The 26,813-nt window shown below is 46.8% G+C and overlaps 1 protein-coding gene across 20 annotated transcripts in view; it reads left to right on the top strand.

Annotated features, from left to right (window-relative positions):
- DISP1 (dispatched RND transporter family member 1) overlaps positions 1-10,841 on the top strand; it is a 210,291-nt gene extending 199,450 nt beyond the window's left edge. For all 20 annotated transcript variants that reach the window (XM_003410946.4, XM_064276860.1, XM_064276869.1 and 17 more), the window contains one exon: positions 3,256-10,841. In XM_003410946.4, the coding sequence (XP_003410994.2) occupies positions 3,256-6,870 (3,615 nt within the window). In that variant the 3' untranslated portion in view covers positions 6,871-10,841. The remainder of the gene's footprint in view (positions 1-3,255) is intronic.
- The last annotated feature ends 15,972 nt before the right edge of the window (positions 10,842-26,813 follow it).

Here is a 26,813-nt window from a genome sequence, read left to right as displayed (position 1 = left end):
GACATGTTATAACCACATGAGCAAAATGATTCCCTAAACATCCAATTTGTGAATTAGAAGGGTTGTATTCCCCCATGAGAATCATAAGAAATTGCTCTCACTAACCCTGGTTTTATTTTTATAAACTTCAAAGATTTCGAAATTATTCCCCTGAATCCCTTTTCCAAAAATATGGCAAAAATATATAGCTGCCGTCTACATGAAGATATATCTGCTTGCCAGTCTCTTTAAGCCCCACAATGTCCGCCTCTGTATTTAGCTTCTTGATCATCAAAGACTTTCAGTGCCACACATTGGCACTCCCTGCTCCGTTCTCATAGGCTTTTATACATAAAACAATACTTCAGTTATGAAGTTATAATTATTTATATTCTTGTCTGATTTCCCTGCCACACTGAACGTGTTGAGGGCAAAGACCACTATACCTTACTTACCTTCTATATGTGCTCAGCAAATATTTTTTTCTTTTGAATGGATGAATGGGTGGACGGTGGATGGGAACATATAGCCTTACTCCCTGAAAACATAGACAGTTCCTTGAGTTCTATTCCTTTAGCTTCAGGCTGCTGGTAGCCAACTCAGGTTAGCTAAAGAGTATCAGTCACGACATCCTTTTACTGTCCTTATTTCTCACCCAGTAAGAGTCCTTTAAGGAGCCCTGGTGGTGCAACGGTTAGGCAGTTGGCTGCTAACCAAAAGGTTAGTGGTTCAAACCTACCCAGCAGCTCCATAGGAGAAAGACCGGGTGGTCTGGTCCCATAAAGATCACATCCTAGAAAACCCTATGGGACAGTTCTGCTCCATCACACAGGGTCGCTGTGAGTTAAAAATCCACTCAATGGCACCTAACAACAACACAAAGAGTCTTTTAAAACTTTTTCCAGAGCTCATGCATCAGCCAACACCACCTTTGAATTTGAGGATTGGCTCCGCAGTGACTTACTACGAGCATTTATTTTTGATAGCAGCCATCAAAGTAGTGTTTGGTCTGTGTTTATCATGTCCAGTTTTTTAATCTTTGTTCAAATATATGCATTAAAAAAAAAAAAAAAACCCTGCTGTTATTTGAAAAGGTTCTTCAAGGACAGACTCCAGTTTTAGCTTGCAGCCCTATTTCCTTTACCCTTGGCACTTGGTTATTTCAGCAGCTGCATTCCTTCTAGCTGATAGTGGGTTTTATAATGGATACAACTCATCTTCTTCCATCTGAAAACCATCAGGCATCGGGGATGCATTACCTTCCTTTCAGCTCACCAGGCTGACCCCAGGGACTTGCATGTTATTTCTTTGTGGGGTAAAACTGTTATCTGCCATGAAAACCAGAGAGATGCTATTCCAGGGTTTCCTGTTATTTCTTAGTTGGCTCACTTTTCCCCAAGTTAGCATACGTGAATGTCTTTTACCTGGAAACAATCAAATACGAATTATCCTGTTTTATGGAATGCCAAGTAATTGTTGCTCTTCAGAAAGGAGCTTAAAAATTAAGTCTGTGTTAAAGTCAATGTTATTTTAGTGCGTTCGAACAATCCTTTTGGCTCGCTTTTCTTTAACTCCAATAGAGTATCTTTAAAAAAAAAAAAAAAAAAACTTTTTATTGGGGAAAGTTTCAAATACATGCAAAAGTAGAGAGAATAATATAATGAATCTCCGTGTGTAGCTCACCCAGCTCCAAGAGCTCTCAACACATGGCCAATCTTGGTTTATCTGCATCCCCAGCCCCCCAGGAGTAATCCCAATAAAGGGCCTTGAGGAGCCCTGGTGGCACAATAGTTAAGCACTTGGCTGCTGACCGGAAAGGTTGGTGGTTCGAACCCACCAGTGATTCCACAGGAGAAAAGACCTGACAATCTGCTCTCTGAAACATGACAGCCTAGGAAACCCTATGGGGCAGCTCTCCTGTGTCTTACAGGGTTGCTGTGAATCAGTATCAACTCGGCACACAACAGCGAGGGGATTATAAGTCACTTTGTTTTGGGATAAGTCCAAATTCCAAAGAGATGATTTGTAGCGACTTCTCTACTGCACCGTTGATAAAGCCTAGTTTAATAAAGGTAAAGGGTGTTTTTAATCCTGCTAGGAAACAGATGCCCACACCCTCCTTGAACTTTGGAGTTACTTCCCTGGAACAGCCTGTGTAAGTAGAGATGAGGGAAGGTAAGCAGAGATGAGGAATGAAGTCGTCGTTAGCTCTGGTACTGCTGAAGAGAACAATCTGGATAGGCTCAAGAGGAAGGAGAATATTTCTTATTTTCACATTCAGAAAAGAAGGACCATTCATTTAATTTACGCATTTTTAAGGCAATAAAATTTTGCAGGCTTCACCATAATCCAGTGATGCCAGTAACTGGACAATTTTGCAATCTTCTATAATAGGAACAGCCATAAGAAGAGAAGCCTTCTCCAGGAGTAGTGTTCTAAGTGAAATACTGCTCACATTAAGCCCAGAGCTATCATGTTTGCTAACATACAGCAATCCTCCATTTACCAAACAAGAAGATTCCCCCAAAAAGGGTTTTCTCCAACTTGAGTAAACTTTTAAGGATGTGAAAGAAAATAAGCTCCTACTTAAGTATTTATCTTAATTGCATATATTTATTTAAAATCACATATAAATAATATTTTCATTTTGAAATATTGCCCTTTTCCAGTCATATTTCAGGAATTGAAAATCTTTCACCTGTCTTTGACAGCAGTGCCTTTGATATCACCAGGGGCATTTTTAAGTCACATGACAATTTTCTAGGGTATATCATTTTTCTTCCAACTAAATTGATTGAGATACAGCAATTTGGCACCAGAACATTTATGCTAGTAACAGAAATTTTAGGCAAAGCCACAAATGTTCATGTATCAGTTGGTACAGGAGCTTTGAAACCTATCTGCTTGATTGCCTTTTAAAGTGTTTTTTAAAAGTCTTGTCTACTAAATAGGGTTGATTTGGTCTCCTTGTTTAAACAAAGGGAGCGCGTTGATTGAGATATTTCACACTTACGTGTCATCCCCAAACGGTAGCTCCTTGTTCAAAATGAAGTAATCCTGTAATATGAGATCACAGCTGTGTAATAGAGAGCAAGCACCCTGTAATACGAGATCGTTGTGGGGGAAAATCTCACCTCGTATTCAAGCTGAGACCTAGTTTAAGAGGATGATTACTTAACTCCTGTAACGTTCCCTGTCCCCCAAGACCGCCCCAATTCCGACCTTTCAGGGAACTGATTTTCATCTGCAGTCCTTGTGGTGTCTCTGTCTCTGCAGATCAGATCCCACCCCCAGTTTGGTGATCTCTGCCAGAGGACCACTGCTGCGTCCTGCTGCCCCAGCTGGACTCTGGGGAACTACATCGCCATTCTGAACAACAGGTCGTCCTGCCAGAAGATCGTCGAGCGAGACCTTTCCCATACCTTGAAGCTGCTTCGGACCTGTGCCAAACACTATCAAAATGGCACTCTGGGGCCAGACTGTTGGGACATGGCGGCCAGAAGAAAGGATCAGCTCAAGTGCACCAATGTGCCTCGAAAATGTACCAAGTACAACGCTGTGTACCAGATCCTCCATTATTTGGTAGACAAAGACTTCATGGCCCCAAAGACGACTGACTACGCCATGCCAGCTTTGAAGTACAGCATGCTCTTCTCTCCCACAGAGAAAGGGGAGAGTATGATGAACGTTTACTTGGACAACTTCGAAAACTGGAACTCTTCTGACGGCATAACCACCATCACGGGGATTGAGTTTGGTATCAAACACAGCTTGTTTCAAGACTATCTTCTAATGGATACTGTGTATCCTGCCATAGCCATTGTGATTGTCCTTCTAATCATGTGCGTCTACACCAAGTCCGTGTTTATCACTCTGATGACAATGTTTGCAATAATCAGCTCCTTGATTGTTTCCTATTTTCTCTATCGCGTCGTGTTTAACTTCGAGTTTTTTCCCTTTATGAACCTCACCGCACTCATTATTTTGGTGGGTATTGGAGCAGACGATGCTTTCGTCCTGTGTGATGTCTGGAACTACACCAAATTCGACAAGCCTCACGCGGAAACTTGGGAAACAGTGAGCGTCACCTTGCAACATGCCGCCCTCTCCATGTTTGTCACCAGCTTCACCACTGCGGCTGCCTTTTATGCTAACTATGTCAGCAACATCACAGCCATCAGGTGCTTCGGGGTCTACGCAGGCACAGCCATCTTGGTGAACTACGTCTTGATGGTCACCTGGCTTCCAGCAGTTGTGGTTCTGCACGAGCGATACCTCCTCCGGATGTTCAGTTGCTTCAGGAAGCCCCAGCAGCAGATGTACGACAACAAGAGCTGCTGGACAGTGGCTTGCCAGAAGGGCCACAAAGTGGTTTTTGCCATTTCAGAAGCATCTCGAATTTTTTTTGAAAAAGTGTTGCCATGCATTGTCATTAAATTTCGCTACCTTTGGCTGTTTTGGTTCCTCGCCTTAACCGTAGGCGGGGCCTACATCGTGTGTATAAACCCAAAGATGAAGCTCCCCTCGCTGGAGCTCTCGGAGTTCCAGGTGTTCAGGTCGTCTCACCCTTTTGAACGTTACGATGCCGAGTACAAAAAGCTTTTCATGTTTGAACGTGTTCACCACGGAGAGGAGCTTCACATGCCCATCACGGTGATCTGGGGCGTGTCCCCCGAAGACAACGGCAATCCACTGAACCCCAAGAGTAAAGGGAAGCTGACTTTAGACAGCAGCTTTAACATCGCTAGCCCAGCTTCCCAGGCCTGGATTTTGCACTTTTGCCAGAAACTGAGAAATCAGACGTTCTTTTACCAGACGGACGAACAGGACTTCACCAGCTGCTTCATTGAGACGTTCAAGCAGTGGATGGAAAACCAGGACTGCGACGAGCCTGCCCTCTACCCCTGCTGCAGCCACTGGAGCTTTCCCTACAAGCAGGAGATTTTTGAACTCTGCATCAAGAGAGCCATCATGGAGCTGGAAAGGAGCACCGGGTACCACCTGGATAGCAAAACGCCGGGGCCGCGGTTCGACATCAATGACACCATCAGGGCAGTCGTGCTAGAGTTCCGGAGTGCCTCCCTCTTCACTCTGGCTTACGAGAAGACGCATCGGTTTTACAAGGAGGTAGACTCGTGGATTTCAAAAGAGCTGAGCTCCGCGCCGGAAGGCCTCAGCAATGGCTGGTTTGTCAGCAATCTGGAGTTCTATGACCTTCAGGATAGCCTCTCCGACGGCACCCTCATTGCCATGGGGCTCTCAGTGGCTGTCGCGTTCAGTGTGATGCTCCTTACCACTTGGAACATCATAATAAGCCTTTATGCCATCATTTCAATAGCTGGAACAATCTTCGTTACTGTCGGTTCTCTCGTGCTGCTGGGCTGGGAGCTCAATGTTTTGGAGTCTGTCACCATTTCGGTCGCAGTCGGCTTGTCGGTGGACTTTGCCGTCCACTATGGGGTCGCTTACCGCCTAGCTCCGGATCCTGACCGCGAAGGAAAGGTGGTCTTCTCCTTGAGTCGCATGGGCTCTGCGATCGCGATGGCGGCCCTGACCACCTTCGTGGCGGGGGCCATGATGATGCCGTCCACGGTGCTGGCTTACACCCAGCTGGGCACCTTCATGATGCTGATCATGTGCACCAGCTGGGCTTTCGCCACATTCTTCTTCCAGTGTGTGTGCCGGTGCCTTGGACCGCAGGGGACCTGTGGTCAGATTCCCTTACCTAAAAGACTACAGGGCCGTGCCTTTCCCCATGCCTTGTCTGCAAGTCCAGGTGACAAGGGTCAAAGCAGAACACATACCATGAATGCATATCATTTAGATCCCAGGGGCCAAAAGTCTGAAATGGAGCCTGAGTTTTATGAACTAGAACCGCTGGCTTCCCACAGCTGTACTGCTTCTGAGAAGACCACTTACGAAGAGACCCACATCTGCTCCGAACTCTTCAACAGCCACGCAAAGAATTTAGGGATGCCGGTGCAGGCAGCTTGCAACAGCCAGCTCAGCAGAAGCACCAAGAACGAAACAAGCGCCTCCTTGTTACAGCCCCCTCTTGGGCAGCGCAGCGCGTGTCAGCTCTTCTCTCTGAATCGGGGATGTAGCTGCCCCGGTGCCTACGAGCCTTTGAAGTACGGCCTGCACTCCTGCCAGCAGCTGGGTGACTGCTTGTGCCACCAGTGCGCCCCTTCCACTGGCGGCTTTGTCCGGATCCAGAACGGCATGGCACCGCTGACAGCAGCGCACCAGGCCCCCGATGGCTTCGTGCCCCCCATCCCGCACATCCAGCACTGCCCCTGCCTGCAGGGAAGAGTGAAGCCGCCTGGGGTGCAGAGCTCTCTGCCGAGGAGTTTTTTCCTTCGCCCCGTGCAGCACATCCAGACCCAAGAAAACATTGGGAAGCCCAGCGTACAGAGTCTTCAGAGCATAGAGGAGCACCTTCCGAAGATGGCAGAGCCATCGTCATTCCCCTGCAGAGGCACTGAATCTTTAACGAAAGCCTGTGGAGATGCTGAGGCTAGCCAAAGGGGGCTCTGTGAAAATAGAGCCGTCGGGAGCGCAGAGGGCAGCGGAAGGACTGAGCAGCAGGACTCCAGCTTAGTGCGTCAGACCAACAAGGCAGAAGGCGAGGTGGAGTTGGGCTCGTCACAGGCTGCTGCCACTGTGAACTCAGAACATCTGAATCAGAATGAACCAAAATTTATATTTAACCATTTCCTGGGGGAGGCTGGTGTTGTGCCCTGTCCAAACAGCCCGAAAATTTGTGGCAGAATTCTGAGAGTCAAGTGCAATTCTGTGGACTGTCAAATGCCAAACATAGACGCCAACGTGCCTGCTGTATTAACACGCTCAGAACTTTCTGGTGAAAGTTTGTTAATAAAAACACTTTAATAAATAGAGCGTTGAACTCAGCACCAGTGCCTCAGTTGGTCTTTTGGAATGGAAGTAAAATCCAGAGCTTTAGAAAGTGAGCCCCCAAATACGGCCCCCCCCCAAATAATTTTTATTTAAAAACACTATGGAATATAGAGCAAACTTGAATGACCAAACTCACAAATCCAATAGGAATGCTGGTTGATGATTGGACTTTTTTTTAAAGTAGTTTTTATACATTTGTAGCCAGTTTGAAAAATAATCCCCAGTTCCCTCCCACGGTAGTGAGTCAGAGAGTTAGAATTTGAATTGCCTAGAAACTTCCATTCTCCCAGTCAGTCAGATTTACCTAATATCCTCACTCTGGAGCATTTGGTTGGCAGTGTTCAGGACTTCTGCTTGCTCAGCATAAATCCTAGGAAATTGCCCTAGTTTTCATAGAGCCACTTCAGTTGAGACTCAGCCTTACAAGAACTAAACAACATTAAGAGTTTATATCTTTGGTGAGGCCTTATTTAAAAGCTAGTTACCAGGGACTTTCATAGTGTATTCCACCTGTCCGCATGAGTAGACTTTGCATGAAGCCAGTGATACATTGATACATTGATTGGTGTCTTTTCCAAGTTAGCCAAAATTCACATTTTTCAGTTATTACACCTACTAACCCAGGGTCCTGGGCGTCATATTGTACCAGGCAACAGTTATGTTAGTGCCACAGAAGAGCAAGCACGGATAAAGAGAGATTCGTTACCCAAAATAGTCCTAAACTGCCAAAGACAAGTTGCATGTTGAGGAAGATGGATCCTGGTCAGGTGTATCCAGAGGCCCTGGAAGCTTTCAGCGGAAGGAACTTGTTCTGTGAAGTTTTGCTTCCATCTCTACCCCTAAGGGGACAAGTTCAGGCAGCTTCTTTCTCCTGTTTTGATGAGCCAAAACAGTGTTTCAAGACATGTAACTATGATTTTATTGTGCAGCTAACACCTGGAAATGCTGAGCCTTCAGGCAGCATCAGAAATGACACTTGTGTATCTTGCGCTAGATCAGCCTGCAGTAATTGAGCTGTTGGAGCATGCTCTCTGGGTAGTATTTCAGGCAACAGCATGTCTTCTGATACTAAGTGCGTTACAGCCCCATACAGGAAGAGGCCTGCTGCCTTCTTCCTTTTGTAACTCTGCCTCGAATTTGGTCTTCTGAAGAAAACTGGTGGAAATATTTCTAAATGCAGTGTTCTTTACAAACGTTTTATCAACTATTTTCTAAGAAGAGTTTTCCAAATCAGATCTTCCTCTTAGTCTAGGGCCCGAACAAAGCTGTCTAGGGTTGGAAGGGACTGTATGCGTCATGGACTCCAGCCCACCTCCGCCAAATCACATTTCTGCCGAAGTGGCTTTCCAGCTGCCACTTGAATGCTTCTGTGACAGGTAGCTCCCTGGATGTCCACCTTCGTTGAACGAAAATCTGTTGTCCTGTAGTTTTTCGACCAGTTGGCCCTCGGCCTGTTTGGTGAAGTGTACACAGGCATCTCTGATCTTTCTTTCACACGGTAGCCCTTCAGATATTTGGAAAACACAGGAATCGTGTCCTCGCACTAATACCCCCGGCTTGTTGGACTGTTCTCCTATGACCGGCTTTCAAGCAATTAAACCCCTAATGGAGTAGTTGCTGTTTCCTTTGGATTTGTTTGTTGAGCTCCCTCTCCAAGTGTGGTATCCAAAACACTCAGATTCGTCCCAGGACTGGACGCTCCTGTTAATTCACTTAGAGAGAGGAATGACTTTTGGCTCAAGAATTACAGCCGACTCTCGTGCAGCTTCAAAAAAGCAAAAAACAAAGCCACTGCTGTGGAGTCCTTTCCCACTCACGGCAACCCCGCGGGATACCGAGTAGTAACGCATGTGGTAACATCTTCCGGGGTCTCAGGCAGGCTGCTGCTGTTACCTACCGAACCTGTTCTGGCCCAGTCAGAGGAGGCTAACAAAAACCAAACCGGTTGCCCTCGAGTCCATTCTCACTCATGGAGACCACATGTGTTTGGAGTGGTAACTGCTTCAAAGGGTTTTCTTGGCTGTAATCTTTATGGAAGCAAATCACCAGGCCTTTCTTCCATGGTGCTGCCAGGTGGGTTCAAACCACCAACCTTTAGGGTAATAGTCGAGTGCAAATTGTTTGTGCCACCCAGGGACCTTCATGCAGTTTCAAAAAAAAAAAAAAAAAACCTTGCCTTCAAGTCAGTTCCGACTCAGCGACTTATAGGACAGAGTAAAACTGCCCCATAGGGTTTCCAAGGAGCAGCTGGTAGATTTGAACTGCTGACCTTTTTTTGGTTAGCAGCTGAGTGCTTAACCACTGTGCCACCAGGACTCTTCATGCAGCTTGTTGTTGTTAGGTCAGTCAAGTCGGTTCCAACTCATAGTGACCGCATGTACAACAGAACGGAACACTGCCCAGTCCTGTGCCATACCCACAATTGTTATGCTTGAGCCCATCGTTGCAGCCACTGCGTCAATCCAGCTCATTGAGGGTCTTCCTCTTTTTCGATGACCCTCTACTTTACCAAGCATGACGTTCTTCTCCAGGGACTGATCCCTCTTGATAACATGTCCAAAGTATCTGAGACGTAGTTTCGCCATCCTTGCTTCTAAGGACCATTGTGGTTGTACTTGTTCCAAGACAGATTTGTTCTTTTGTCAGTCTGTGGTGGATTCGATATTCTTTACCAACACCACGATTCCAAAGCATCAGTTCTTCGGTCTCTCTTACTCATAGTCCAGCTTTCTCATGCTTATAAGGCCGTTGAAAACACCGTGACTTGGGTCAGGTGCACCTTAGTATTCAAGGTGATACCTTTGCCTTTCAACACTTTAAAGAGGTCTTTTGCAGCAGATTCATGTAATTTAGGGGGAACTAAAACAACCAGTTCCTATAGGGTCGCTATGAGTCGGAATCGACTTGATGGCACTGGGTTTTTTTTGTTTTTGTTTTTTAAAAAACAACCAGGCCTCACGTGTACTGCTGCTAAGCTGCCTCTTCAAACCAGTTATTTACCCTGAAGTTCAGGACCTTGTGTTCATTCCCATTGCTCTTAATTCTGTTAGATAAATGAGGGTAAACAAGAAGGGAACACTTAAAAATAGAACTCAAAATACTCAAAACCAGATTGTTTTCTTCCTTCCTGAAATTTGTAACCATGGAGTTGGCTAGTGAAAATTTAATGGTCCAAGTGCGGATTGAATTTCAGCGCAGTAGGAGACTGGTGGTACGGTAGTTAAAGAGTTACGGCTGCTAACCAAAAAGTCGGCAGTTCAAATCCACCAGCCGCTCCTTGAAAACCCTATGGAGCTGTTCTACTCTGTCCTATAGGGTCACTACAAGCTGAAATCAACTCAACGGCAAAGGGTTAAGGGTAGGAAACGCAAACTTCTTTACAAACAGTCTAACCTGGAAGACTTTCACGTGAGCTAAATGTCCTTTGATTTAGAAAATTAAAAACTGGGAAGTAAGGGATTTGGTAGGAGGAGAGAAGTGTCCCAGGTCGTCTTCCTGGGGCCTCAGTCAACCTGTTGCTGCTGTTGACCTGCTGAACCCGTTCTGGCTCTGTCGGAGGAGGCTAACAAAAGCCAAACCAGTTGCCCTTCAGTTGATTCTGACTCACGGTGACCACGTGTGTATCAGAATAAAACTGTGCTCTGTAGGGTTTTCATGGCTGATTTTTTGGAAGTAAATAGCCTTTCTTCTGAGGTGGCTCTGGGTAGACTTGAACCTGCAACCTTTCACTTAGTAACTGAATGCATTAACATTTGCCCTACTCAGGGACTTCCAGAGGAGGCTAGAGGGGCCTTTTTCTTCCCAGTTCTGCTTAACTGCCTTGAACCTTGAATGTGGCAGTGACCCCTTTTCATATTTATTTCATTTATGAACTTAGAATTGACTATTTCCATTTCTTATGAAGGGATTTTTTTTTTTTTTAAGAATTCATTTGCTGAGACTAGAAAGCCTTTTTTTTTTTTTTTTTTAATTCCTTATTACTGGGCAGTAAAGGATTATTTTTTCCAGTTCTGTTTCACAAAGAAATTTCATCCATTGTCCTAGATAATTTGTAAAGCAAATTATACCGAATTGGTTAAGTTACACTTAGGGAGAAGAGCCCTTGCCCCTCATTGTGAAATAGCCGTAACTCGGAAGGTATTTGATTATGGAAATAATTTGCATACTGCCTGTTGGTACAATGGAATAAACAGGCAGTCTTCAGAGAATGGCTAGAATGGAGTCATTTTAGCCTTGTGGAAGGTTTACTTGTATCCAAATGGCTTTTTCTTTGACGTTTGAGTCAATGTTACCAAATTTGTTCCTAACTTGTCCCCTGCAAGGTCACTTTTTAAACCCCCGCTTGATTGAAGAAGTCGACTTAGGCCAAGAGCAAGAAGTTTTTCACAGAGAAAGGCTGTATTGTTCTAAATAAACTACAGCACTTCGTCCGGGTGGGTATGTTCACATCTCGTGTGTCATTACTGTAGAATGCACACCCCTCTAGGAGAGTGTTCCTGGAAGTTCAGCTAGGCTGCCATTGCATTCTGTTATAATCATCTGCTATGCCCTGGCCTCAGTCGTTCTAAAGTTCACAGCTTTCTGACAGGCAGTCAGAATTGTAGTTTGACTAATGTGGCCCTTCAGGGACGTTAGCAAATGTTCCGGGTTCACAGTGTCTCACATGTAAAGCACCTTTACGTCAGCAGTTCTGATAGTTCCTGGATGAAATATGAGGAAACAATGACCTTGAAAGCAGCCGTATCCTTTCACTTTAATGAGGAGAGTCATTCTAGAAGAAGAAAAAAGAAAACTGTGTATTAAAAAAAATCGGAAGACTCAATTTTTTTTTTCTATAAAGTTCAGACATAGCCACAAAAGTAGAAATTTATTGTAATCATGTGGGAAGTTTTTTTTTTTTTTTTTAGTGCAGAAGGAATATCATGTTCAAATCCCCTTTATACCATAATGGATCTTTCTCAGATTTTTTGCTGGCATTTAATTGATCTCCGCTTGTTATTATATGGATATATATTTTTTGTAAAACAGCCATCTTTGTTAATGTTTTGTTTTATACACTAACAGGAGGTTTCATATCTCTGTATAACATAAATAGAAAAAATATGTAAGTAGTGAACATCCATGGTAGATTAGTAGAATCTTAAGACTGTTCTTAACAATATTTAATTGCCCTAATTTTGGATCTTTGGGGGACGGGGGGGATGTCATTTCTCTTTTAATTAGCTTCGGAAATCAAAGCACACACAAGAACAACTCACTGAATAACTAGCGCCAGCACAGAGCTTCCCCAGCTCCCTGAGCCGTCAGTTAAATGTGAAGTTAACAACAGCCGTGCCAGCCAGGACACGGGGTGCAAACTCACTGGAGCCTGGTGGACGTTTGTTGCATATATGTGCCCCTTCCTGAGATTGGGGGTGTGACTGCTGGTTGTAAGTCACCTCAGGGCGGGAGTATGGAATACAGTGATGAAGTTCTGCGCTCAGAAGTCATGGTCCAAGAGAGGCCTCTTCCTAGGCGGGGCCTTTTTCAAGGGTTTCATTTTAAATAGCCTTGAGGACCATATGCTTTTTGAGTAAAAGATAAGTCAGTGGCCCAATTTGTTAAGAGTCGCTCTGTAGAGCACATGCCCAGTGATGTCACTCTGGGGGTGCATGGGGTGCAGACTGCACCAGGTGACACTGTCAGAGGGGTGACACCGTCAGAGGGGTGACACCAGAATGACTATCAAATTTTTTTTTTTAGTGTTTCAGCAGAAATTTACTACTTTTTATAGAAAATGTCCCTGTAGTTACTTATAACCATAAAAATATGTTTTATAAGCCCAGCTTGCAAGTATCAATATACCTACAAGGCTAAAACTCCATGCTAATTTAGTGTGTGAAGGCTACTAGTTCGCTCCCTTTTGCTCCCATGAGAGCTGTCATTGTTACCCAATTACAATGTGGCTTCGAATCAAGTGTTTCATCAGCACATGCTGCAAGCACACACTGTTTTCTTTGCTGCCGGTGTTTTTATAGTGGCCGATTTTGTCAAAATTTTCTGGTGTTTTAGCTACAATGCTGTGGTAATTAGCCTTGCGGGGCGGTGACACCACGGGCCGCACTAGGTGACATCAATCCTAATGACGCCACCTCTTAGGGGATGTGAGCCAGTCAACACCTCCACTGTCCTCCCCCAATGCCTAAAAAGGGCGATGTTTCTTGACTTCCTGGTGCTTCTATTAACGATCCCTATAGGGCCGCTGTGAGTCGGAATCAGCTTGATGGCAGTGGGTGGGATGGTATCCCCAGCCCTGCGACAATCACAGTGAAGCAGAAGTCAGACTCCATGTTCTCAGATCAGCTAGCAGAGCTGATCTTTGATGTCTACCTCTCCTACTCTCATATTTTTCGATATAACTTCCTGTCACGTGATCTACTCCTTCCTAAAAAGAAACAGGCGGACGATTTTCAACAAGAAACGTTTCTCTTTGGGACCCAATAAGGCTCTTATAAGAGCTGGTTTTATTTTTAGACAAAGTGATGATCAGAGTAAAACTTGCTTAACCCCTCTGCCTCAATGGGGCACTTTCGATCAGTGACTGTACTTCAGCTTTACGCTCTTTAAAGGGGAAAGGATTTGCTAAGTAAACTGATAATGTAAATAAGATTACAAAGAGCCTGTTTAGCCTGCCTAAGAAAACAAACCTCTAGGGCTTAAAAAACGATTGCGCCGGGTTACTGCCTTTGCAACATAATGTGGTCATTAGAAATCTCGGTACAAAAGGTCCAGTAGGATTATCTCTAGACAAAACTTTACTAGGTGTTTGAAGCCCTACTCGAAAATAACAAAATAGCATCTATGTTTAAGGAGTCGTAAGCGTGGTCTTTCTATGGCACTCCACACCCCCACTGGCGCCATCATTCCACTTGGGAATCTCTCTGGTCTGCAGGGTGACTTCCGTTTCTCTGCAGCAATCCAGTGTTTGACTTAATACAGCCTTAAAGGATGCGGCACTCAAAGCCATGAGCCTCAGCCTCCCTCCGGCACATTTCTTTCCGTGCAAAGGAGAGACTTCTGGGGAGTGAGCAAACCTCTGACGAGGCCCTCACTCAGATCCAAGGTCAGCACTGTTCTTTTCCAGAGCCTGGTCTCTTTATCTTTCACCTTCTGAGTAATCCATGTATTATTAGTTGTATGTGTACAGATAGGAAGAAAAATTGCTGAATAATTCTAGCACATGTCCCAACTTGAATTTCAGTCTTATCCTGAAAAAGGAGTTCCTGGTTGGTGCAGACAGTTACCATGCTTGGCTGGTGACCAAGAGGTAGGAGGTTTGAGTACACCTACCTTGAAACAAAGGCCGGGTGATCTACTTCCAAAAAATTAGCTGTTGAAAACCCTATGGAGCATAGTTGTACCCTGACACCCAAGGAGTCACCATGAGTTGGAGTCATCTCAACACTAGTTTTTTTATCCCGAAAAAGACTTTCGGCTCTGATTGGCAGGCGAGGGAGATTTCCGGCAGTGAATGACTTCTCAACCAGTCATGACAAATGGCACAGCACTTTGGTAAATATCTACATCTTACCATCAGAGAGTAAACAGTGGTTAGAAAAGCTAGCTTTGACACAAAGCTCAATCATTCCTCTAAATCACTGTGATTCAGAAAACCAATTTAGGCAGAAATCCTGCTCTGGATGGAAGCAAAAACTACCATTTTTCCCCATCTGGGGGTTGATTTTTGCAAACAGCACAGGAATGGGAGGGTTCACCTGGAGCCCCTCAGAGGTGGGGGGAAGTTGGTACTCTGTGTGTTTCGATATTGTATTTGGGTCTTGGGAGAATCGGTCTGGTTCATCCTTTTTCAGTAGTCCGGGCTATCCTGATGGGGACTACAGGTGACCTCATTTGCTCAAACTTCACAACCCCATTAGGGTAGGGAATAGACGAGCTCTCTGTGCCTTTGCCCAACGCTGAGGCCTGCCACAGCATCTGTCACCCTATATTAGAATTATCTGACGATTTGTCCGTCTCCCTCACTAGACTAACCCCTCCAGAGTGAGGACTTTTTTCCCACACACTGCTTTCCTGCACAAAAGTTCATCAAAAGCTGTTGCATTCAGGGCACTGAGACGGGCCTCTGGTGACATGGAGCTATAGCCCTTAAAAGCAATATCCATGCACCCCCAGGAGAAAGGGCTTCCAAAGCAAGTAATTGTGCAAGACTTTATTTTTCATTTAATTTTTGTTGTTGAGAAAATACACAACAGAACATAACACCAATTCAACAATTTCTACACATACAATTCAACGACACTGATTACATTCTTCGGGGTGTGCAACCATTCTCACCCTCATTTTCTGAGTTTTCCATTCCCCATTAACATAAACTCACTGCCCCCTAAGTTCCTTATCTAATTTTTTGAGTTGCTGTTGTCAGTTTGATCCCATAGAGACAGATCTTAAAACAGCACAGTGCTCTTTCAGGAATAAAAATAAAGGCAGAGCTTTATTTTTAATGGGAGACATGAAAAATGTTCTAAAATTGAACGAGAATTCAAATAGCCTGTAGCAATTTGGAATCACCCATGTCTGAAGCATTAGGGCCTTAAAAAAAGGGGGGGGCGGGGATTTAGAGTTTAACAAACAAACAGAAACTTGCTGAAGAGCAAGACCTGCCAGGTATTAGCACCTCCACTCCCTGATCTTCAACTAAAGCAGGTGATGTATTCTGCACAGGGGTGCCGGGGTTCAGTGAGATAGGCACTTAAAGAGCTTTATAAAATGCTACTTTGTAAATATTACTGTTCGATGATTGTTACATTAACCAGGTCGTTCTTTTCCTATTCATTCAAGCACAGCCTACAAAGGGAACACCAGGTCGTCCTTAGCTCATTCAGTGTCCTATGTATGCTGTGTGTATATGTGTCCATATTGCAAATATTGTATATGTTATATAGTGTATAAATCTGTGTGTACATATACGTGTTCAGTGTATATATTTGCTGCAAATACTTCAATATAATAAAAACTTTCTTTCTCCCCAGTCTGCCTCACTATGGCCAGCACTGTTTTCAAATAAGATTTATTTCAACATTTCTGTCCACGTCCGCTATAATCTCAGGTACCACAGAGATATATTCTACTCCAACTTTATAAGCTAAATATTTTCAAGCTTATCCTTTATATTATGGTTGTAGAACAGTTTTTTGTAGCTTACAAATCACCTTTACATACATTCTCATTTAAATCAAGTCAGCCCACACTTTAATCTGCTAATAAGTTTGGGGAAAACCCTGGTGGTGTCGTGGTTAAGAGCTACAGCTGCTAACAAAAAGGTCGGCAGTTCGAATCCACCAGGTGCTCCTTGGAAACTGTATGGTACAGTTCTACCCTGTCCTGTAGGGTCACACTGTGAGTCAGAATCCACTTGACAGCAACGGGTTTGGTTGTTTGTTTAATAAGTTTCTGATGAGTGAGTGAGTAAATGGAAGAAAGGATGGAAGATGGTCAAAGTAGTCTGGGCAGATTTTTCCAAAATTTTAAAGATGATGAAATTGAGGTTAAATAATTTAACTTGACCACTCAACTGACACGTGACAAGCTAAGAGTCTAGGGTTTTGCCGACAATACAACCCAACTATGATTAAATCATTAAAAACGTGGTTCATAATCCCTTGATATTGGCTTGATGTTAACAGTCCATATGGCCTCTCTTGATGTCTTCGTTCACTAACCTGTTTCTCTTTAGGTCTTATTCAAAGTTCATACATACACACACACACACAGAGCCCTGGTGGCACAGCGGTTAAGAGCTCAGGCTGCCAACCAAAAGGTTGGCAATTTGAATCCACCAGCTGCTCCTTGGAAACCCTATGGTGGCAGTTCTCCTCTGTCCTGTGAGGTTACTATGAGTCAGAATCAACTCAATGGCAAGGTTTTTTTTTTTTTTTTTTGTATATATGTGTGTGTGTGTGTGTACGTATGTATATATATGTGATATAGATGTATGAGTCCTGGTGGCATGGTGGATAAAGCTCTCAGCTGCTAATCAAAAGGCCTACGGTTCAAACCCACCAGCCACTCCATGGGAGAAAGACGTGGCAATCTGCTTCTGTAAAGATTTACAGCCTTGGGAATCCTATGGGGCAGCTCTGCTTTGTCCTATAGGGTCCCTATGAATCAGAATCAACTCAACAGCTATGGATTTGGGGTTTTATATAGAGTTTTTCCTAGTTCTTTATTTAGTATTTGTGCATATGTATACTTCTACATGGTATTTGTTCCCTATTCATTTTGAGGATTCCATGACAGGAATTGAAAAGCAAAACCATTTGGTGACATTTCTAATAAAAAAAATGTCCCCTAATAAACCAGCTCCCACTGAAAACTGGCTAGAATAGATAACCATCTGCAAATCAGAACTGGGACCAGTATAACATTGGGACCCTATGGGCATGGGGAGACAACTCTTTGCATCCAAGCACTCCTTGCTCCGGCAGAGGAAGGAGAAAGAGTGAGCTGCAGGGATGCGAGCTGGCCTCTCTGCCAACACCTAACACGAAGGTCAGTGAGCTCCAGCCATGTTCAGGCTTATCCCCGCAGCTTTCAGTTCTGCCCCAAAGCCATTGTATCTTCTGTTAATTAATAAGAATCCCACATAGGCTAGCAATGATGACTAGACCTCATAGTCTCTGAAACATCTACTTCCCAGCAAATGCCAACAGTAGAAACAGGCATAATTGTCGGGACAGAGGCTGGGGCTAGGCCTAACTCCCTATGAGACCTGCCCATCCTAAAAAGAAGTTTGTGAACAAAGGGAGGGGAGAAGACCTTGTTAATGAACTTTGGTTTTCTTAAGAGAAGATGGTCTGTTCGTGCAAGCCAGAGAAGCATGTCTCTGAGACAAAAGTATAGTCAGGTTTCTCACGGCCTGCTTGGCTTGACCTGGGCTTGCTCTTTGGCCGTATTAATAATTAATAATCTCAGCTACAGACTACTGAGCACTTACTAGGTACCCAAGCCCTGGGCCAAGTGTTTTCTACATATCAAGTAGTTAAACCCTCACAATGTACCAGGTAGAGACGATTATTAGTCCCATTTTACAGAAGTGGAAACTGAGACACAGAGACGATAAGTGATCTGCCCAATTTCACCCTTTGCCAGGTTTTTCTGACTCCTGAGCATCCTCTCCCAATCACTTTGCAATATTGCCACTTGTTGGGGTTGTTCGGTGCCGTCGAGTCGGTTCCAACTCATAGCAACCCTGTGTACGACAGAAGAAAACACTGCCCAGTCCTGTGCCAGCCTCAGAACTGTTGCTGTGCTTAAGCCTATTGTTGCAGCTATCACGTCAATCCATCTCTTTGAGGGTCTTCCTCTTTTTCTTTGGCCCTCTACCAAGCATGATGTCCCTCTCCAGGGACTGGTCCCTTGTGACCACATGTCCACTAGACAACATTATCTAAAGTCCTTCATGACCAAAGTGCCAAAGGACTGAGAAATACTCGAGACAAGCTTCTCTCTGAATACGGGACAGTGAGGGTAGGGTAGTAGCTGGTGTTGGTCTTGAATTATCTAAATGCAACCAAGTAACAGATGCTTATTAAGCCACAGCTGTGTACCTGGAGCTGTTATATCTTGAACCACCCCACCCCTCCACCCCCTGCCCCACCAAGATATCTGCGAATGCCTTTGGGCTCAGGAAACCAGGGCCACACAGGGACAATGCAGGCCTATGCCTTGATGTCACTTCAGGAAGATGATGCGTGGGGTGGGGGTGGGGAAGAGCATGAAAAACTGTTCCAGGGCTCTTGGAGCCAGTCTGACCAAAGAGAGAGGCCAGGGCCTACCATCGACCGTCTGTCCCCTTAGTGGACAGGCCCAAGAATGTCCTGGCCAGCCCCGGACCAGCCCTAAATCTAGACCAGACCAACTGAGGGCCCAGGTCCAAGTCATTCTTTGTGGAGTATCCCTCAGACTTAACAAGGGCTTGTTGGTAGATGGGTTGGTCTTAGGAATCTCAAAGGATGGTCTCAACCCAGCTGTCCACCACTCCCTGCCCCCGCAGATCTCGTCTGCCCAGGGGTCCGCCTAGGAGCAGGCCAAACTTAGCAGTGCTCCCCATGCTTTCTCAAAGCTGAGCATCTTCTCCTGAACCCACCTCTGTTTCTGTGGAATCAGCCCCAAGAGGGAACTGCTGCGCTGCTAGTCATTGTGGGCCCCTCCTTTCTTCACACAAGTGGATGTAGGGTTATGTGGGGGCCACAGGTCACCTGCCTGAGGGTGCAACCAAACAAAGGGAAGCTGACTAACATCGCCAGTAGGGGTGGATTTGGAGGCCTACCTAGAAAGAAGCTCCTAGTTGTGCAGGTGGCTGTGCACTAGGGGAGTTGGATCTCAAGGGAAAATCCCTGAGCTGGATTCCCATCTGCCCAGGGCAATTTAAGAGAGCCGGGCCTGTCGGTAGATGGTTAGGGTTGGGGTGGGCTGGGGATTATGTCCACCGAGGCCACAAGAGGCCAGACTTGTGAGTTGATGGTTCCCTAGATATTGTCACTGTGGCTCGTCCGTCTTACTGTGGTGACTTATGTGTGGCTATGATGCTGGGAGCTATGCCACCAGTATTTCAAATACCAGTAGGGTCACCCATGGTGGACAGTTTTCAGAGGAACTTCCAGACTAAGACAGACAAGAAAGAAAGTCCTGGTGATTTACTTGTGAAAATTAGCCAATGAAAACTCCGCGGATCGCAACAGAATATTGCCCAATAGAATGCTGAAAAATGGTCGGACGACGTTCAAAATACACAGTGGTCACAATGGACTCGGGCATGCCAGTGATCGTGGGGATGGTGCAGGACTGGAGAACGTTTGCTTCTGTCGTCTGTGGGGTCACCACGAGTCAGAGCAGACTTGACGGCAACCAGCAACAAGATTTATCATCTTTGGATTTAGCGGCAGAATTATTCTCACTTATGTGATGAAGAGCAAAGCTTTGTTAAAGCAAAAATAAAAACCAAGAGGTCAATGATTGAATGCTGAGTGGAAATGTTTTACTGCCAAGCAGAAAACACGATCCAGCAGTCTAGGCTCTGGGGGCTGAGGCTGGGGGAGAGAAATGGAGTACATCTTTTAAACTGAAAGGATGTGACTGATCTAAGTGCTATGTTAGGAAAGCAAAGTCTCTGAGCTTAGTGACCGGCTGGTGACTTCAGGCTAGCCTGGTGACATGAGGCTGCTAAGTGGACAAGCCCTGGGCTGGCTGGAGAAGGTTGTCACCCCTGGGCAGACACTGAGGAGTCTGTTCCAGGGTCATGGAGTCACTTGCCTCTGCATACAGGTGAGGTGTCCTCTCAGTTGGGTCCCGTTGTCCAGCCAGCCTGCCCTGTGTCAGCTGGCTGGGTGGACAGTGGGGCGGTCAGCTTCCCGTCTCACCAGGCCCCGGAGTTCCCACCAAATGCAGAGGTGCAGGGGTCATGGCAGGAGAGAAGCAGCTTTCTCCCAGGGAAAGTCCAGGTGCTTTTGGGGTGTTCTTACAGGGAGGCCTGGGCTCCCTCTGCCCCCTTCCTGCCTGCTGGGATTTCTGCAGGGCTCCCTCTGCCCTCCTTTCTCCTAAGCTGAAGGCCCTGTGAGCACCCACCCCCAGCCCCTGCGAAAGAGTCCGGTGAGGAAGTGGCAGCCCGGAGCCCAGCAGGAAACGCGTGTGGAGGGAGGGGGAGAGAGCCCTGCTCTTCCTTATCTGCGGGGTGGGAACAGGGTGGGCGCATAAACAGGAGGCTGCCCAGTGCTGGAAATTCCTGAATGAGATATTTCTTTTTAACTGGAAGGAAGGGACATCCTGACATTGCTCCTGAGATGGCCCTGCTAGGAGTCTTTCCAGACCCATAGGAGGAAGGGCTGGGACGCTCTTTGTCCTGTGAACGGATCGCCAGGACTCTCTCAGGACCCAAGTGTGGACCTGGTCCCCCTCCTGCCCAGGCTTCCAGGGATAAAATAACCAGTTGCTGTTGAGTTGAACCCCTGTGTGTCAGAGTAGAACTGTGCTCTGTAGGGTTTTTATGGCTGATTTTTCAGAAGTAGGCCTTTCTTCCAAGGTGCCTCTGGGCAAACTCAAACTGCCAGGCTTTCAGTTAACAGCCAAGCATGTTAACTATTTGCACCATTGATGAGGAGCCAGCTGGATCTGGATTCAAATCCAGAATTCCCCCTTACCAGTGTGTCCCAAGGTCACCTCCTTTACCTTTCTGAGGCTCGTCTGTAAACGGGGACAGTAAAGCCAACCTCCTTAGACTGTACAGGTCTATTGTACCCTGGTCATCCAGAAGCTGTGGCTGGGCTCTGTGGGTGGGAAGATGAATGGAGGTGACCAGTGTCTTTTTGACACTAGACCCTCTTCTGCAGAGACCTGGAAGACAGGGCTTGAGGGGACATAGAAGCTGCTTGATGACCCGCCTTCCCTGAGATGATTGGGGACCACAGGCCAGGGTTGGAGCCTGGGTGCATCTGGGGACACCAGCTGGGAGTCTGGCCCACCTCACCAGCCACTCTTAGACACATGCTAGACTCCCGCCAAATCCATAGTCACCCAGGCCTGCGGGGACCCTGTGAGGATGCAGGGAGAGCTGGGCCTGACACAGGGCACCACAGGAGTCATTTGGGACAGACAGCAACCACCTCTCCATGTGTCTAAGCAACACTGCAGCCCTGGAAAACATTACCTCTAATGGGCCGAGGGCCGGTCCTGACCCTCAGTCAGCACTATCCGATGACAAAGGAAGTCAAAAGAATAGATGCAGTCAAACTGTGGTGTTGGCAAAGAACACTGAATATTCCGTGGTTGCCAGAAGGGGTGAACAAATCAGTGTTAGAAGAAATACAGTCAAAATGAGCTTCAGGTTCCTCATCTGAAAAGATTATAAGAAGATTATGAAGAGTAAATGGCACATAGTAGATGTTATGGGTTGAATTGTGTCCCTCAAAAAAAATAAGTTGAAGTCCTAACCCTGGTACCCGTGAATGTGACCTTGTTTGGAAATAGGGTCTTTGAAGAAGTTTTGAGTTAGTATGAGGTCCTAGTGGAGTAGGGTGGATTTTAATCTTATATGAGTGGGGTCCTCATAAAAAGAGGAGAAGAGCCACAGACACATGGGAAGACGGCATCTGAAGACGAAGCAGAGGCTGGAGTGATGCAGCTACAGGCCAAGGGTCGCCAGGAACCACCAGGAGCCAGGAAGAGGCAGGGAAGCGTCTTCCCTAGAGCCTTCAGAGGCAGCATGGCCCTGCTGATGCCTCGATTTGGGGCTTCTGGCCTTCAGATGGAGAGACAGTAAGTTTCTGTTGTTATAAGCCACCCAGTCTGTGGTATTTGTGGTGCTTGTTTTAAGGCAGCCCTACAAATGAATATGGAAACCCTGGTGGCTTAGTGGTTAAGAGTTCGGCTGCTAACCAGAAGGTTGGCAGTTCAAATCCACCAGGCGCTCCTTGGAAACCCTGTGGGCAGTTCTACTCTGTCCTATAGGGTCGCTGTGAGTCAGGTATTGACTCGATGGCAACAGGGTATAAGTGAATACAGTAGGAATCCAATAAATCCAAGTTCCTTCCTACCTGTATCCCTCAGTCCCTTGCTCTACTCTGCTACCTTTCAAGGAGCTAGCACCTCGAGACTGGACCTGCAAATAAACTACCTTACCTCTTATTTCTCTGACTGGAAGCACAGACCCACAACCCAACATCCTCTTTTGCTTCATTGTGAACACTGCCTCTCCTTTCCCCTCAACACCTTTCAATTCTGAACTTTTGAGGTTTTCACAAGAAAGTGCCTAGCAGGTAAACTGAGGTTTGGACTGGGAAAAGTCCTGACTAGGGTTTTCTCCAGGAGGTTGTGGGGTGAGTCTGAAGAGAGCCTGAAGCATCCTAAAGACCTTGGGGAGGCCCAGTAGGCTCAGAGATTTTACTTGGATATCTAGGTAAAGTCTGGAATCCTAGAGGTCCTCTGGGCCCACCAACAGCTCTCTAGAGTGCCATACCAGTTGCCGTCCAGTCAGCTCTGAGTCATGGCAACCCCAACTCATGGCAAACTCAAGTGTGTCAGTAAAACTCTGCTCCATAAGGTTTTCTTTCTTTAATTTTATTTTCTTGTTGTTGTTGAGAATATACACAGCAGAAGATACACCGATACAACCATTTCTACAATTCAGTGACATTGATAACATTCTTTGAGTTGTGTACCCATTCTCACCCTCCTTTTCTGAGCTATTCCTCCCTCATTAACAGAAACTCACTGCCTCTAAGGTTCCTATCTAATCTTTCCACTTGCTGTTGTCACTTCGATCCCATATACATAGTTCTTAAAAGAGCATAATGCTCAAGGTAAGCTTTTTTTACTAGTTAAGTGAAACTATTGTTTGTTCATAGGATTTTCAATGGCTGCTTCTTCAGAAGTAGACTGCCAGGTCTTTCCTCCAAGGGCACCTCTGGGTGGACTCCAACTGCCAACCTTTCAGTTAGCAGCCGAGCATGTTAACCGTTTGCACCGCCCAGGGACTCCCTTAGAGCCCTAGGACCTCAGAAACAGCTGCCAACATCTCAGAAGCTCTTGATGGGGTTGGTTTGGATCCAGCTCTGCTGGAACTGAAACTCTTGAAGCCTGGCGGCTTCCTGGCCCCAGCACTCTGTTCCTCAGATGCAAGCACCCTAATGTGAGAGGGAGTCCCTTTACGGGGGGGCAGAGGGGTGAGGCGATTTTTTATCCCAGTCCTCCACCCCCAACAGGCACACTACAGAGACCTGGTGGCTTCAGTCTGCCCAGCTCTTCTCAGCAAATTATAGGCTTCTCAGCTTTCTCACACTGGTCTCGTGGCCCCTGGCATGTTTCAGGCTCAGATAACGTAGTCCAGCTTTCCTGGAAACTGGATGTTGGATGAGTCCGCGGCCAAAGCACAATTGTTCCCTGATGTGAAGGAGGTGGGGCGTGAGGCAGCAGCCTCATCTGAGTTCCTCTGAGAGCTGGGAGCGGTCCGAGGGTCAGGGGGCCAAAGGAAGCTGTGGGTTCTGGAGGAGCAGGCAAGCTGCAGGCCCCGTGGGATCCAGGCCCCTCAAGTCAGCCCTGAGGCCGAGGTCTGTCTGTCATCTCTGTGCTCCTTCTGCTCCCAGGATCCAAGAGGAAAGGCTGAGAGGCCCATCCAGGCAGGGGCTGGCAGGACACCCCTGAAGCTGGCCTGGCCTCCTGGCTCCGAGCTGCCTGCTACCAGTCCTTGGCCACTCCATGGCCCAAACTTACCTGAAGGGCATGTTTTCATGCAGCAGAAACAACTGTGTTGTTGTTAGGTGCCGGCGAGTTGATTCTGACTCACGGCGACCCTATAGGACCAAGTAGAATTGCCCCATAGGGTTTCCTAGGCTGTAATCTTTACAGGGTAGAGGATCAGCAAAAAAAGAGGAAGACCCTCAATGAGATGGATTGGCACAGTGGCTGCGACAATGGGCTCAGGCACAACGTGGATTGTGAAGACGGCACAGATCAGGCAGTGTTTTGTTCTGTTGTACACAGGATCACTGGAGTCAGAACCAACTCGCCGGCACCCAACAACAATACAGCAGTCTTCACAGAGCAGATCTCCAGGCCTTTCTTCTGCAGAGCTGCTGGGTGGGCTTGAACCACCAACCTTTTGGTTAGTAGCCAAGCACTTAACTATTATGCCACCGGGGCTCCTATACCTTAAATACAGTGGGAAGATTTTTGTGAAAGGATGTTAGAGTGCTTCATGGAACCTCAGGGCAGGCTTCCTGAGGGGTTGGAACCAAGAAAGCTGATCCCTCCCAGTCTCAGTCCCTACGTCTTGAAGAAGCAACAAGAGGGCTCACCCCTGCTTGTCTCTGTCTGCTTCCTGCTCTCTCTCCTTTCTTTCTGTCTCTCTGTAGGTTGGCTTCCTCTGCTCTGTCTGCACATGACCTATTGGGATTGTTCCAAAATGGCACCCTTATCCCTGGAGTCCACATCATTCAGCGAGTCCACCTCCAGCAGCTGATTGACCTGTTGCAAATTTCAAAAGAGAAAACCTGATTGGCCCAGCCTGAGCTCTGTGTTGGTTCTCATGGACCAGATGTTCCTCACCACGGCTAGCGGCGAGCAGGGTCCCATAGAAAGACACTCTGGCTTCTCACCAGGCATTGTGGGAGTACGCTGTTGGAGAAGGAGGGCTGAGAAGGCAACTCCAAAATATGTTTGTTGCATGAAGCTACCAAAATCCCTTTCAGCTCTAAGACCATATAGTTTTGTTAGCTGCCATCGAGTCAGTTCCAACTCACGATGACCCCATCACACAACAGAATGAAACATTGCCTGGTCCTGTGCCATCTTCACGATGTGCTCGAGTCCATTGTTTCTGCCACTGTGTATTTTGAGAGCCTTCCAACCTAGACGGTTCATCTTCCAGCACTATATCAGACAACATTCTGCCGTGATCCACAGGGTTTTCACTGGCTGATTTTCATAAGTAGTAGGTTGCCAGGTCTATCTAGTCGGTCCCAGTCTGGAAACTCCCCTGAAACCTGTCCACCATGAGTGACCCTGCTGGTATTTGAAATACTGGTGGCATAGCTTCCAGCATCACAGCAACACACTGGCCACCACAGTATGACAGACAGACAGGTGGTGGAGAAAAATCCATATATGGTAGTGCCTACCTGGCAGTGCACTGGGCTAGGCCTTGACAGGACTTGAAGTAAAAAAAAAACAAAGAAGTAGTTGGTGGTTTCAGCCCCTACCAGGAGGCAGGAAGGTATCTTGCCCCAGCCTGTTGCTCCCTGACTCCTGCCCCAGCCCCTATTCAAGGAGTTGTTTCCCCCCAAGGTAATAGGAGCGGAGCGCCAGCCTGCATCAGTGCCAGCAGACACTTCCTCAGATGCCTCCAGTCCCAGGCACTTCCTCCAGGAGAGCAATTTCCATCAGGGTTCCCAGGCCCAGCCCATCTAACGTGTCTGATAATCCCCCTGAAGCCGCCTTTGTTGGCTCCTTTCACTAACCCAGCTCCCAGCTGACTCCTGGCCTGTTGGCCTGTCCCCAGGCCTGCCTGGGGTTGGTCTCAGGGCTCACTGCTGCTGGGTTGCCGGGCCCAGCTTCCCAGGGAGGCAGCTGCTCCTGTCCATTCGCCACCAGCCTGGTTTGCATCCAGAGGCCCCGTGACAAGCACAAGAGCAGAAATGCAGAACTGGGGGGCCAGAGGGGCAGAAAAAGGGTAGACCCAGAGCCCTGGTGCAGCTGGGCTAGAGGGGCCGGGTGGGTCCCCACTGTGCACTGCGAGCATGTGAGTGTCTGTCCCCTGTTTGCAGGAATGAGGCCACAGCCACACAGCTTCTGCACTGGGTGGGGGGAAGGGGGGGGCGGTGTTCCATCTGTGACAGGCTGGAATTGGGGCTAGATATGAAAAACAGCTGGAGCCCGAGGCTTTCACACTTGCTCAGATTTCACGCTGTTGTGATTTAGGATTAGCAGGAGGGAGAAGCAGATCAGATGTGGCCGTCACTGGAGACTTTCCTCCCCCGGGCCAAGCCCTCAGCCCTGCCCTTTCCTCCCCAAGCCTCACCTTCCTGCTCCTGGCCACCTTGCTCCCATCTGGACTGGACATGCCTTCCTTAGGAAGCTCCGGGGGCCTCAGCTGCTTTCTATTTCAGCAGAAGGATGTGCCCTTCTGATTTCTGATACCCACAAATTTCCTGGCCCCGTGCAGCCAGGAGTTCAGCAGGCACCAGCCAGGGGAGCTGTGGGCTGGCCATGGGAGAAGGTTGGGTGCTGTTAACAAGTCTGGGGGAGGAAGCATTTAATGGACTGTGTATTTGGGCCCTCTGAAACTCATTCTAGTCATTAAAACACTCCATTTATTCACTCAACAATTGAACACCTACCTTAAGCTACCAGGAGGTTAAGAGGTCGAC

Source organism: Loxodonta africana, chromosome 25 (genome assembly GCF_030014295.1).
Source record: "Loxodonta africana isolate mLoxAfr1 chromosome 25, mLoxAfr1.hap2, whole genome shotgun sequence".
In the NCBI taxonomy this organism is placed as follows: Eukaryota; Metazoa; Chordata; class Mammalia; order Proboscidea; family Elephantidae; genus Loxodonta; species Loxodonta africana.
The sequence above is the reverse complement of the archived record's forward strand: the minus strand, read 5'-3'. Positions and strand labels throughout refer to the sequence as shown.